At 35.7% G+C, this 15775-nt stretch overlaps 1 protein-coding gene across 1 annotated transcript in view; it reads right to left on the minus strand.

The window, feature by feature from the left end:
- The window catches only part of LOC150099277 (enkurin domain-containing protein 1-like), a 66705-nt gene that overhangs the window by 32175 nt on the left and 18755 nt on the right, over positions 1 to 15775 (minus strand). The window contains exon 3 of the mRNA XM_090404253.1: positions 12248 to 12408. Within this exon, the coding sequence (XP_090260379.1) occupies positions 12248 to 12408 (161 nt within the window). The remainder of the gene's footprint in view (positions 1 to 12247; positions 12409 to 15775) is intronic.

Consider the following 15775-nt stretch of genomic DNA (forward strand, 5'->3'; position numbering starts at 1 on the left):
TGATGTAGCTTGGGAATAATTCCTCTAGGAAATAATTCCTAAATTATTTCCTAGAGGAAACTATTTAGGAATGAACTGGTGGAAGTAGGGTTGATGTAGAGATGAGTAGGGTTGTATCCCATTTCCAACCATTCTACAGAGCTGTTCTTTCTGGTGACAGAAACTCAGGTGAGAGATGTATTTCACTCAGTGCTATAATATTGTCATGAGTTCAAAGTCCCAGTTTACTTTGAACTCATTTCTGCTAGCAACATCTATGCTTTCAGAGTCATCTAACATAAAGAGTCCCAACATTTTTGTGAGCACAACTTTAAAATAGTTATTCTGCAAACTGAATGCTAGATAATATGCCAAAGCAAACCTAATGGTAATACTTTACAAGTGTTGTGTTGACTCGCTTATGTTTTGGGCCCTCTTTTATCTCTTATATGTATATGTTACTTTATTTCTAACTTTCTCTCAATAATTCCTATATTTTCTTTCCTTTTACTTATTTAATACCATTTACTTCAAACTTCTATCTCACTTAACTTAACTCAGGCTGAATCCCTGACAAGAATGAAGCTGTTGGTTTGTGAGACAAAGAAAATGCAAATGGCGGATGCCTGTTTCTTTGTCTCAGCACTGGTTCTAACTCCTTATTCAAATTCAGAGAAATTTATTTATTTTCGCTGCACCACCCTGAATCCTAGATTATACTAAACTTGTATGACCAAAGAGTTAGAATACAGTCAGCATTCACTCTTGTCAACTATAATTTTCCAACTTGCAGTCATGACCCAATATTATCTATTCTCCCGCCTTATCAGGTTCGCTAAATTTTATGAGCAAGTGCAGTAGGTTCTAAGTTCAGGCAATACAACATTTATATTTTAAACAAAACATTTTAATTTCAAGAAAATCACATATAATACACGTTATAAAACTGAGTCAATCAAACAATCAAAGCTAGGTAGAAAATTAGCACTCATATATACAATTACTTTATCATTTCTATAATTCTCACTCTAAGAAACATATTTAATAACATTTAATTACACTTAGTCTCTTTGTGCCACTCTAGTTAATCAATTTCATTCTCAATATGAATTAAGTTCCATTCTCAATTTTCTCTGACAATCCTATCCAATATATATATATATATATATATATATAACTCAATTAAGAACTTTAGTAAATCTCTCTCTCAAGGAAAATTCAAGTAACAACTTTCTATATGTCTTACAATTTTAGCAGTAATTTCTAGATTCTATCTGCCATATAAACTTTACATAAAATATTCTGTTTCATTCTCAATCTATCAAATTACTGTTCTAAGAGTCTCTCGTAGCACATTACGATAAAATCTTTCTAATCATTTCCACTAGATAGAAGAAATAAACTTTTGCACCTTACCAATTGCTGGTATGTTACTTTGGCCGCTTCCTTATTTCATCAGATATCTAACTTCTACGACTGCTCTACTTCATGCATTCTCAGGATGTTCACTACGGATTCCCTCTGTACTTCATGGTTGGTTATTTCTGTAGTCTTCCACAAAATGTAGTCTGCTGGGCTAGTTCCGACTGGCAGGCTTCCGGATCATTCTTCCTATATCTCCTTGAACAAAGGAAAACCACGTGGAGGTTCCATACCAGCTGGACCTTCGAGGGCACAGGAACACAGCAGCAGGAAAACGTCTAAAAGCCTTGTCTCCAGCGTTACATGCCTTTTTAAACGGCGTGCCATTTCTTTTACTTTCGTCATCGACATCTACGTCATCTTTCTCCATGTCACATGGCACTTAGCACTGCACGCAGAATCCTCTCGTAACTTACGGAGTGTAACGGTGGGGGAAGAGGCACCGTGCTTACTAACGGCTATGCCTGTACACAGTATTATGTGTTTCTGAAGTCGGCCATTTCGCATTTTTCAATAATATTACTTTCCCAGCAATTTGTCAGGTACTTACATAGTATTTGAGACTAAGTAGCCATACATAATAAAATTTCACAATACAGTATAAGATAAAAGACAAAACTAAATTATGATTGCTATACAAGTGCTTATTCATTTCTGAAAAAATCATTACTTGCTCCAATAGGGCAGGAACTATGTTAAGTCCAAGTGAGACGTAATTTTCTTTAATGAAATATCAGCTAATGAAATAGTCCTGCCACTATTCTATCTGTTGTACCCAGAGGAAGTCTAGTGGAGTGGAAGAGGCTCTATCAAGGCCCCCCCCCCACCACCACCCATGTGCCATTTTTTGTAAAGGAATCAGGGTGCAATTTTCCATATATATGATTTAGCAAAAAAATCCATGACTATATATTCCATGTCCTTTCCAATTTCAAATTACTCCAAAACTTTCCTAAGGCTTATTCACTCTGGCAAACCAACATCAGGGTGTCCAAATTAAGAATGTCTCTGGCTTTAAAATATTTTTCTTCATTCTATCAAGTGTTTTTGTCTGTCACTCTTGTAGTGCTATCACCAACTATTCTGAACTTTCTGATTTCCTCCCTTCAAATCTTTATTTTCTCCAGTAAAGTTAATTTTATTTGGAATTTTAACATTCACAACTTTGTTCTGACTTTCTTTGTCTAATTGTATTAATTAATCAAGCATAGACACCAAGGCATTTGCTATTGCCAATGATCTCATAAATGTTCATAAGCCTAGAGAATACAGACAATTCCAAATACTCTTGATCTCAATGATGTCTTAAGTATACTATGAATGCTGTTTGCTAGAAAACAAACACCATGGATGCTGTTTGTTTTCTAGGAGAAACTAGTGCTTATTCCTTTTCTAAAACACACTTACCAAGCTGCTCTCATTCTCATATTATCTGGCATTACAAGAATGTCAAATAAGATTATCTTTATGATATCCAAGTTTTATTTCCTCACATGGACCGTTCCAGTCTTCTGATTCAAATATTTGCAATAAACACATCACTGAAACAATTCTTACAAGTATGAAAACATTTATTTTCCATTCCACTTTAAAATCCTTTATCTAAGCTTTAGGTCTTTCTCAAAGAAGAATGCAATAAGAACATTGCAACTAGATTTCATCAAAATCATCATATTCCTTTTTTAACATATATTTAGTATGTTTGGACATAATGCAAACTTTTTTGTTTTTGTTCCTCTCAAAATCAGTTGCAATTTATCAACACTTCACAAACTGATTTTGAGAGGAACAAAAGCAAAAAAGTTTGTATTATGTCCAAACAGCAATCATGCTTTCTGATCATAAACACTAATTTTGTATTGCCTCTTCAACCTATCCTATTCCACTGGTATCCACCATGGAAACAGGTTTGCATCCAGCCCATCCCAAAGAAAGGCAATACAAGTCAACCAATAAACTACTGTCCAACTGCTCTCCCTTCTGTTCTCTCTAAGATTATGGAGAAGGTTATCACCAACCAACTAATCAATGACCAGCAATACGGATTCTGCAGCTGATTTTTTAGCTTTCACCACCCACCTCTGGATTCAAACCATGGAAAAATTTGGAGAAATTCATGTAAGTTGCCCTCAACAATTCAAAGGCATTTGATTGGGTTTGGCACAGGGGCCTATTTAGCAAACTGCCATCCTATGGTCTGCCTTTAACACTTTGCAAACGGATCATCAACTTTTTCACTGATTGCTCCACTGTGTGTTGTGGTAGACAGTTTCCTCTCTTCTCTTGGCAGAGGGGCCTATTTAGCAAACTGCCATCCTATGGTCTGCCTTCGGCACTTTGCAACTGGATCATCAACTTTTTCACTGGTTGCTCACTATGTGCTGTGGTAGACAGTTTCCTCTCTTCAGATTTCTCCACCAATGCAGGAGCACCCCATGGTTCCATTCTTTCACCCACTCTCTTCCTCTCGTATATAAATAACCTGCTCTTACAGACTTTCACTCCACTCTATAGCTTTGCCAATGATAGTACACTTTACTCCTCCTTTTCAGTTGACAAACAAACCTTGTAGTGCTGAAGTATGAATCTCAAGATCCACTATGACCAGTAGCCTGAACTCTGATCCCCAGCTATATTCCAATGGGGCAAGGACAACCTTGAAGACTTCAATGCCACCAAAACTAAGTCCTGTCTGATCTCTTAGAAGAAAGAGCTCACATCTCTTCCCCCCTTACCTTCAACAACACCTAGATATCCAAACACGATCAGATTTCTCTTCCTGGACTGATCTATACCTCCAATCTTTCGTGGCACAAAGACATTTCAAGTATAGCTTCTGCAACTGCCAAAAAACTTAGTGTATTACCATGGAATATTGCTCCCATATTTTGGGTGGTGTACCAAACTCCTCTCTAATAATGCTCAATTCTATCTTTATTTTATTTTATCCCTCTCTCACAGACATTCAATTTCTGTTGAATTGGCACACTATTATTCCTGCGCTTTCATCCAAAATCATTAGAACAAGAGGCACTGCTAACCAGCACTCTTTTACAGTCAATCTTGAAACTCACTAAACCAACTTCACTTCCTTCTTTTTCATTCCATCTACTTCTACTCTTTGGAACAGTTTCTATTCCCCACTCTGCATTCCCCCAAAGAATACAACCTTCAGTTCTTCATACACACAAAAAATGTAAACAGCTTCCTTCTCCTTTCATCTTATTCTTTTGCCCACACATGGCACTGATCTGCCATGTGTGAATCAAATAAAAAAAAATGCCAAATCTACTGGTTGTAGGTTCTGTCCAATCCTGCTTCCACCTCTTCTGCACCAAGATGGTGCAGCTGCATTATTACTAAAATCATTATGCTTCTACTTTTCCTTTATATATATTGATGAAAATGACAAATGTAAGAAAATAACCTTGGAAATCAGTCAATATTCAACCTACACATAAAGAAGAGCAAGAAATCGTGAATTATTGTACTACTGCTCTCACTTCAATCCTTTCTAAAATAATATAGATATCTTAATCAACTTGCATGCTACCTAAAAAACCTCTTATCTATTGCCATCTAACATTTACAGACAAATGCCATAGAAAATCTTACAAAAAAACCCTTGATATCTTTAATAGTGGTTAGGATTATTAAAAAACGTAACTAAGGCTATGATGGAAATATATTAAAATGTTAGCTGAGAGCCTGTTCTCATCATCAAATAATTGATATGTACCTTCAAAGAATCTTCAGGATACTATCATGGTACTACATGAAAACCTTACTATAATTATTACTTTTTGTTCACAATCTTTTCCAAATTAATCTTATCTGTCAGGACTGTAATATTGTCAGATCTTGTATCTCAGGCTTCCAAAGCAATTCTAACTGCATCGATCCATAAGATCTTGGTCTTCCTCTAAGTCTTTTTTCCTGCTATCAAACGCCTGTTGTGCAGACTGTTTCTCTCCATATCATGAAATTAGCTCTTCTCACACATTCCCAAATGCTAACAATGTTGAGTTCCATCCTAATACCTTCATTTTTAATATGATTCTGCCAATGGTGCCATCTGTTCTTTACTCTTTGTTCAAACATTTTATTTATTATATAGCTCTCAGATCCAAGATAGAATCTTGTATACAGCTGGTTTAGTGTTTTGGCTAATTTCTCTCTTATTCCATACAAATTTACACAGTTGACTTCTCATCATACCAGCTTCATTTATTGTCTCTTTCCATGTTTAAATTGCTATCTTCAATAAAAATTGCAGTTAAAATAACTGAAAGGTTTTAATGTTTATATATGTTCCCAATTCAGAGCTGGATTAGCTGATGTTCTCAATGCTCCTGCCAATTTTCATAGTTTGCATTTTCATTGCTGATTTTCATAAAAATTTGTTGCAACAGTTATTCAATTCTGTTAAAGAATCCAGAAGACTTGCACCAGATATTTTGATATCGTGTGCACATGATTTTACTTCAACCATCTTTCACCTCTTTCAATTATAACTGCTGACTTACAACTCAAATATAGAATATGTATTGTTTTGTAATCCAATTTCTCCCATATACACGTAGCATTTTAACAGTTCACACCTTGCCATCTATCTGCCTTTTAAAGATGTATAAAACTTAAAAAATATGCATCATTGTTATATGCCCATTATTTTTCAACTATTTGTCTTAAACTGAAAATCTCATTCTGACACCCTATCTAGCCTGAACCCAGCTTAACCTCCAATTTTCACTTCAGTTCTTCATAGCCTCTTAAATATTACCTGAAAATTTCAATAGATAAATTCCTTTGTAATTCTTACACTATATTTCCCTTTTTATAAATGGGCACTTTGAGAACTCTACTCCAATCATTCAGAATTCGACTCTCTGAATTATGCAGTGTAGCTAAAACTTTTGCACCTCCATATTTGAGCATTTCTGGATGGATATCATCCATGTACCTTTCCATATTTCAAGTTTTTGATGGCATTTTTCTACTTCAAGTATTGATAGATACTTCTGATTGCATCCCTCTTGAATATTTTTACCACTGTTCTCTCTCTCATCTTGTTTCACTGAAATCTTTCAAAGTAATCTAGAATATCTTTATCTTCATAATAAAATTAGTTTAATCCTTTATCCAAGTGTGAGCAGACAAAGTTTGCACCTGAAAGTATCTTCAGGACTGGGGTAAGGTGGTACAACACCAGGGCAACTCGTTGCAAAGGTGGAGCAAGCTACCAACACTCCTATCTCGGTATCTCCTATAATGCAAAACACATCTCCTTGTGGATATGTCTAATGTTATGCATTAAGGGAAGGGCCACTACCCAGACTAGTTTCAACCTTTATTGAGGTCTCTTCAGTGGGAGCCAGGCCCAAGTGGAGATATCAGGCAGAAGCATTAGCAGGTCTTCTCCACCTATAGGAGTTGCCAAATGGTGTGCCACCCTTTTTTAATAAATTACTCTGGATTTAGAGAAAGATGTCGAAAGTTTATTTTTCACTTGGTTAGAGTATAATAAAATTAGTTTAATCCTTTATCCAAGTGTGAGCAAACAAAGTTTGTACCTGAAAGTATCTTCAGGACTGGGGTAAGGTGGTTCAACACCAGGGCAACTCGTTGCAAAGGTGGAGCATCTTTATCTTCAGTTTTCATATCACCTTTATCATCTGATTTCTTTTACAGTACTCTTTCTACAATTTTAAAGCTTTTTCAATAGTATCCACAATATTTTGCCACCTGTCTGATATTTCTCTTTTATGTGCTTACCAACATCTTCCCATTATTTTTTTTTAGCTACTAACATTTTTCTAATACCTAATGCCTTAGTAGAACTTCCATTGGTGCAAATAACTCTCACTGTCCAATTTCCCCATTTTGATATTGGCTCAGATCACTCTACATGATATTGCTTGCTTTCAAGAAAATTATCTTCGTGTTTAGCATACTATAGTTATGCTTTCCTTTCCCTGATCATTATTGCTTTAATATAACATCTTGTGGCTATTTAGAAGAATCCCATATGATTTGTCTTCTTTGTTTTGGTAACACAAATTATATCAACTGATATTCTGTTTCAAATTCTTTTACCACTTCCACTTCTTTTATACTGATACTACTACATTGATGGTGGCTATACTGAATTCTGCTGATGCTGAGTTGGAGTTTTTTTCAACAGCTAACTGTTTGCCCTGGTTCCCTGATGAAAATAGTGGCATAACATTTCATTCCGTCATACCATCATGTCTACTCCTGGTTTAAGCCAATACAGACTACAATTTAGTCAGCTAAATTCCAAATTGCAAGCACATTTGTTCAATATCTCATTAGTAGACACCTAGTAACAGGTTACACAAGTTTGCAAGGCAAGATTGTTATTCGGTCTAGCAAGTGTTTAGATCAGATAACTGAAACAGTAGTCAGACCAAAGAAGGAGTAATAGAAGTCACAGAGGTCCTTCCAGATGACATCCTTGTAGTGCCAAAGGACTCAAGACAGTGAACTGGAGGGTGAAGGTTGTTCAGTGGCAAAAGATACTTATATCAGGTTGTGGTCCGAGTTAATAAGAGGAGAACTGACAACAGAATACCTGGAAGCAGAGCTGTTAGGAAGAGGTCAAGTGTGTTAGCAAATTGAAGGGCGTTGTCAGCTATTCTGGTAGGAATACTGATCTGAAATAGGTCATTGCTGATAGTAAAGACATCGTCATCCCTTCTTGCTTGATCAGTGAAACTGGAGAAGGGCATACAATATGAGTTGTGGACATTGAAGTCTAACCTCACTTAGTTTAGCCTGTGAACTGACATGGTTTACTGGGGTGTGACCGCTACCTGCTTACAGTAGCTTCTTGAGGCATAAGTGAGAGTTGGGTGTCCATTGAGAACCAATCCATCTGAACCTCAATTACGTGTGACTGTCCAAGTGGAGAGGGATCTCTCTCTCTCTCTCTCTCTCGTTGGTTCCACAAGCTAAACTAAGTGAGGGTAGCCAGATATGGTGATATCAAGCAGCAACTGTATTTAGTGAATGAGCTGTAAACAGTGTCTGTACTCTATGTTAGGAGTGGCTGAATTCAGGTCAAGGCATGGTGTTTGACAATTGACAAAACTTAAACACTGAAACTGAATGAACTCAAACCAACCTAAAGATACATGCTGGATCGACCATCACCCGATCAAACCAGGGTGGTGTCAACTAGTAGGGAACCAAATAGTGAAGGCAAAAAATATGTTATTGGAACAAAACATCACCTAGTAGACAGGGAAAAACATAAGCAAACAAACATGGAATGTAAGAACCCTTCACCAGGAAGGAGCAATGGAAGTACTATTGCATGAATTAGACAACTACAGATGGGAAGTGACTGGACTCTGTGAAACCAGATGGACTAAAAAAGGAGAATTTCACCATAGACAGTATAAAATTTTAACTTCATGCAGGGAGGACAACAAACACCAAGAGGGAGTAGCACTTATACTATAACCAAAGGTTCACAACGCTATTGTCTTACAATCCTATGTCACCTAGGATAATTAAAGCAAGATTTAAAACATCAATTGGATTACTGACTATAATTCAAGTCTGTATAGTCTTCTCAATGTCATCAGAAGAAGACATTGAGAAGTCTATACAGATCTGCAAAAAGCAGTACAGGAGACATCATGTCAAGACCTCCTAATTGCAATGGCAGACTTAAATGCAATATTAAGCAAAAGTTTTTACTAAAGTACTCCAAAAACAAATTAAGCCATATATGGAACTAGCATTAGGAAAAGAGCAAGCAGGTTTAAGACCAGGGCGAAGCACAATTGACTAATTGTTCACTTTAAGACAGTTAATAGAAAAGACGTTAGAGTACAACCAAAGTCGCTATATAAATTTCATAGACTTTCGTAAGGCATTTGTATCAATTTGTAAAAGAGAACTATGGGAAACCATGAAAGAATTTGGAATCTCCAACAAAACTATAAGAATAATAAAGAATCTATACAAGAAATCTGAAAGTGCAGTATGAGAGGAAAACACCTTAACATGTTCGCTGCCACGCTCCTCAGGCATAGTTTGTTACCGCATGCCAAGCACTTTCACTTCTACAAGGTCAGCACGAGTTATCTCGTAGCTGGCTTATCAGGCAGAATTTTGTTTCATACACCAACTACAAGTAATCTCGTATCACCCTCCACCTATGTCTTACATGTGCTGATGACTGTGTAGCTTGAGTTCAGAGTCAGTGACGTTCAGTATTCAGTGGAGTAAGGTTTACTGCATCGAGTCGTACAATTATTTAAAATTATCTAAATAAAAACCTTAAATTACGCCATGGTCAGTAAAAGAAAGCTTACTGATGAAGAATTAGAAGCTTACGCTAATATGAGCGACGATGAATGGAATAAATTATTTGGTTCCGATTCCGAAGACGATTATAATCCTACAGACGACTCCAGCAATGGCTCAGATGATGATATATTGTATATAAATATATGTATATGTTGAAAAAACTTCAAATAATTGTTTTATTTGCATTAATAAATATACAGTTCACACAACAATACCTCTTATAATATACTTTTGCTGAAATTATTTTCCTTCTACCAAGCCCCCAGATGTGCTCTCCACTTTATTCACAAGCCAAGGGTCCAAATTAACATGCTTATACTGCGGGTTAACTCGTGCTTGGCATAGGAAGTCGGTATCAACATATAAGTATATTCGTAGTTGGCTTGTGAGGCTCATATACCAACTACGAGTATACTTGTAGTTGGCAGCATACGTGTTAACAGGGATGCAATCTGTCATTGGAAGAAGCAACTAGTAAGGCCTTAAACAAAGACTCACTCTGGAATCAAAATATATGGGAAAAATGTAACAAATTTAAAGATCTATAGATGACATTGCATTACTTGTAAGCAGGAAGGAGATCTACAACGAATTTCTGATAAAATAAAGGAAGAATGCATAAAATTTGGATTAAGCCTAAATATAGACAAAACAAAAATTATGCAAATAAGAAAAAAGAAATACCAATCTGAAAACTGAAATAGACAGTAAGAATCTAGAGCAGGTAGAAAACTTCACCTGCCTTGGAGGAGTAGAGTACAATGGTGAAATTACAAAAGATATAAACAGGCAAATCAGTCAAGTATTCCAAACTTTTGGGCAACTAAATAAAATATGGAAATCAAGCAACAAAAGTATGAATCTATGAGACAATGGTCCTCCCAATACTTCTCTATTGAAGTGAATGCAGGAATCTCAAAAAAAAAAAAAAAAAAGCCTGAAGAGAAAAAAATATTAACTACTGAAATGAGTTGACTAAGAAGATTACTTGGAGTATCTCTGCTGGATAGACTAAGAAATGAAGACATAAGTAAACAACTAAAACAAGAAATAACAATAACAGACAAAATCCAAGAAAGAAGACTGAGATGGTTTGGTCATGTGACCAGAATGGAAACAGAAAGGTTTCTAACTAAAACCCTGTATATAACGATGGAAGGTAAAAGTTCCAAAGGGCAGCCCAGAATGAGATGAATAGACATAATAAAAAAAGAGGGCCTGAAAACCATATCACAACAAGCAACACCAAACTGGACAGAATTGTTTGGACTCTCTAAGGACAGACAGAAGTGGAAAGAGTTCATTCAGGCTCATCATCATCCACATAGATGATAGAGAGAGAGAGAGAGAGAGAGAGAAGAACACCATGAGAATGGAAGGATTCAAAAGCTCTAGTTGGTTCTCCACATTCCTTAAAAGGCTATGTGGGGATCTCCTCTCATCTCTGACCCTTAACTGACCCAAAATATTTGTCAAGGTTAACAAACTGGATTCTAACTTTGTGACACACAGTCTTCTGTGTGGTAAAAAAAAAAACTTTGGTTGCAATTTAAACCAGCTAGGCAGGTTCAAATTACATCCAAAGCAACTAAGGTTATGAGGCCAGTTATTATATCTGTGAACTGTATATATTGTGGCTGATTTTCTTATTCTGTAGAATGGAAAAACCCTGTCACTATATGAGACTGGATAACTCACATTCTAGTTGGCTGAGTGGTTAGCATACCCACTCTCTAATCAACAGGCTGTGTGTTCAAATCCTGCCATGGCATGTATGTTTGTGATTGTCTTTAAGTGGGAGATGGATTTCATTGCCTAGTTGAGACCATTATCTTGCTTACTGGAGACCTGAAGTGACTTGAAAACTGTTCCATGGTTGATCTCTAGAGCAGGGTTTCCAGACTATGTAAAAAAAAAAATCTTTTGTAATTAAAAATATAAAAATGTATATATAAAATAGATAAAAAGAGAAAAAAATCCTTAGTCCACTCATGATACAAAATATGCTATAGGTTTGCACATCTTTCGTGAGTAGGGCCAACAAAAAAAATATAAACATTTATAACAGACTTCTGCACCAATTGTACCTCAAGGACAACAATCTCTAGCTACTCAAAAAATATATCAATAGTTCCCTCTCTTTTTAACCACTTCTCTCTCCTACACACACACAGAAAGCATTAATATACTATAAGGTCTGCAATCTAGTTACCAGGCTGGTTCACATGAACAGCAACTGCACTCTCCAACCAATGCAAGTTTGAATTCCACTGTAGGTATGAATGTTTGTAAATTTCACTACACAGTATGAAACCATGATACTGATTATTAGAGGCCTGAAGTGTCTTGAAAAAGTTCCATGTTTGGTCTCAAAAGTAAGATCATCTAATCCTTAGCTCACCTACAATATTAATGGTAATGCTTCATAGATGGGATTCATATTTAAAAAAACTATTAAGTTTTAAAAAATATATAATTATTTGACTAAAGGATTATCATCTACCTGAAATACAGCTGAAACTTTTGAAGGTACAGTGCTATACTTTTCAGATTTCCATACAACCTTAACAGGCTTTTTCTGTTCTTCTTCTTTCTGTTTGCATTTTGCTTGAATCTCTTTTAACCTCTTGATATTTTCTTTAGTATAATTTTTAGCAACTGGCTCTACAGAAACGAAATATCTGTTACTTCATAATCCAAGGATAAACAAACATGATAGGCAGTTTCAAGTTAAAAACACTGAATAACAGCATAAGAGATGTGTGTGTGTGTCAATATGCACCCAAATTTGCCCTCCTCCTCCTGCTAGATACTACTGTATTACTTCATTGTGAGTTAGTTCTTTAGTGATGTCATTATAGTCTGCAACATTTACGTGTAAATTTGGTTAAGTGTTTACTATAATCTGTGATTTTCAAAATGAGTGATGAGAAAAAGCAAATTTATATCGAGTTTTGTATTAAACTTTGTAAAAAAAATTCAAACATTCCATCCAAAATCCAGTAAAATATTAAGAATTTGACAACTATTTCTGAAGTGAAGGAATTGTTGAGAACTCATTCCTACTGGCCAAGCTGTTAACCAACAATATTAGGCGCTTAGACCCCGTGTGGGGACACCTGTAACCCCCATCGGGCGCGTCCCCTGGTGGCGGATCAGGGAATGCCCATCATAGTTTACTATGAAGGGTAGGAGGGAAATAAAATACCTCCTGCAGACCAACAGGATAGCACTTCCCTCATAGGCCGGTCTGGGGGCCTCAAAGGTGGCAGCCCCACCACCAGACTTGGGTGCTGAAGGCTAATCCCCTGCACACCTTAAAATTTCACTCATTAAAAGAAATAACAAAGAGATAGCCGAACTGCCTAAATGGTTAACGACAAAGCGAGGAAAAAGGTACATGAGATACGGAACATGGAACGTTAAACTCTACATGGAAAAGAAAACAAATTAATTGATGAATTTAAAAAATCAAGATTGGATTTGCTAGCAGTCACAGAAACAAAAAAGAAAGGTCAAGGTTGCCAGAAAATGAAAGATGGGTATATACTTTTCTATTCAGGGGTAAACACAAGAGAATGGGGAAAACAAGGGGTAGCTTGCATAATTAAACCAGATCTCAAAGAATATATTACTAAATGGCAACTAATAAACGAAAGGTTGTTGACAATCACTATAGATTTTAAATCAGACAACCAAGTATTCACTGTAATTGTTGCATATGGCCCAAACGATAATGCCAATAAAGAAATTAAAGATGAATTCTTCGAACTCTTACAAAAAACAATTGAAGAAGTTCAAGGGCATATCATACTACTAGGAGACCTTAATGGCTGGGTAGGGAATCAAGTAGATGAAGAAACGAAATAAGTGTTGGGATCACAAGGAGAAATAACCCGGAATAACAATGGAGAAAGAATAATAAATCTTTGCCTTACAAATAATTTAGTAATAGCGAATATTATGTTCAAGCATAAAGAAATCCATAAGTTTACCAGGGAAGAGCCCAATAGAAACGAAAAATCTATAATCGACTACGCCATCATAAGCAAATCGTACTGGAAGTATACAAAAAATGCAAGAGTCTACAGAGGTCCTGAAATAGGCAGTGACCACTACTTATTAGTATTGGAAACAATCCATAAAATAAAAGTTGAAAAATGTAGAAAAAGTAGCAAGGAAATAAATGTTAAGATAAAGAACTACAAACTAAAGAAAGAAGAAACAGCCATTGAGTATAAAAGTAAAATAGAAGAGAAGATGAAAGAAGTAGGAAAAAGAGATATATGAAGACCAAGATGTAGAAAACCAATGGTACAGGTTCAAAACACTTCTTACAGAAACAAGCAAAGAAATTTGTGGTGTATCATTAAATAATAAACAGAAGAAACATAAAACACCCTGGTGGACTGAAGAACTAAAAGAAGAAATTAAAAAGAAAAAGCAATGAAGAGATATATAACATCAAAGCTGCAGGTTGATAGAGAACTATACAATAACCAAGGAAATAAAGTTAAAACCTTAGTGAAAGCAGAGAAAAGAAAATGCTGGGAAGACTTTGGACATACTTTAGAACAAAATTTTAAAGGAAACCAAAAACTCTTCTATAACGTTTTAAGAAGAATGAGGTCAGAGAAAGAATGCCCCATAAAGTTTATCAAAAATAAGGATGGAAAGTTACTCACAAATTCCAAAGACATCATGGAAAGATGGAAACAGTACTTTCAAGAATTATTGGAAGATGCAGGACACGGAAAAAATAGAACCCTAAGAGCAAGACACACAAGCAAAATAGAAGATCAGAGTGAAGAAATTCATGCAAATGAACTGTTAGCAGCAATAAATAAAATAAAACTGAGCAAATCAGCAGGCCATGACCAAATAACACCAGAAATGGTAAAGAATTTAGGAACGAAAGCCATAAAATTTCTTTTACACCTATTCAATGTTGTATGGAAAAAGAAAATTATTCCCAAAGACTGGGAAGTAGCTATAATAATCCCCATATTTAAGAAAGGAGACAACCGCAAATGTGAAAACCATAGAGGAATTTTGCTTTTAAGCGTTCCAGGAAAATTATATACCTGCATTTTAGAAGCGAGGCTTAGAAATCAAATAGAGGACACACTGGATGAAATGCAATATGGCTTTCGAAAAAATAGAAGCACACAGGATCTTATCTTCAGTCTTAGACAAATATCAGAGAAAACATTGGAATATGGAAAAGAACTACATTCATGTTTTATAGATTTTGAAAAGGCCTTTGACCGAGTTCCCAGACACTTAATATGGCAAACATTAAAGAAAAACAAGATACAAGATAACTTAATAGCAGCCATACAAAGTCTCTACAAAAGTAATAGAAATTATGTAAGAACCTGTAATAATAGATCAAAAGAATTTGAAACAAATGTAGGAGCGAGGCAAGGCTTCTTCTCTTCATCGTAGTAATGAATGAAATTTTAAAGGCATGCCAAACAAAAAAGTTCCACTTAGGATACAGGAAACTGAAAGAAACCAGGATTTCACATATGGCTTTTGCAGAAGATCTGCAGAACAATATCAACATTCGGTATGAAGAAACAAAGAAAAGGAATATGACCATAAATATAAATAAAACTATAACAATGATCATATCTAGAAACCAACAAAAACACATAATAAAAATAGAGAATCACCAACTGGAACAAGTCCACTCCTTTAAATACTTGGGATCATATATACAAGAAGATGGTAGACTAGACACAGAAATTAACAACAGGATAAGAGGGGGAACAAAGCTATTCTACGCAATGAAAGGCCCACTCCTAGATAAGAAGTCACCCAAAATACCAAAATGGCAGTGTACCGTTCAGTGTTTCTACCAACATTAACATACAGTTGTGAGTCTTGGTGTTTAACAACAGGAAACACAAATAAACTACAAACAATTGAAATGAAATATCTCAGGAAAGTGGCACAAAAAACAAGACTAGACCAAATAAGAAATCAAACCATAAGAGACAGCCTTCAAGTTGCACCTCTGAATCAA

The sequence above is a fragment of the Typopeltis vanoorti genome, chromosome 14, assembly GCF_054136105.1.
Source record: "Typopeltis vanoorti isolate ZY-2024b chromosome 14, IOZ_Tvanoo_1.0, whole genome shotgun sequence".
Taxonomy (NCBI): Eukaryota; Metazoa; Arthropoda; class Arachnida; order Uropygi; family Thelyphonidae; genus Typopeltis; species Typopeltis vanoorti.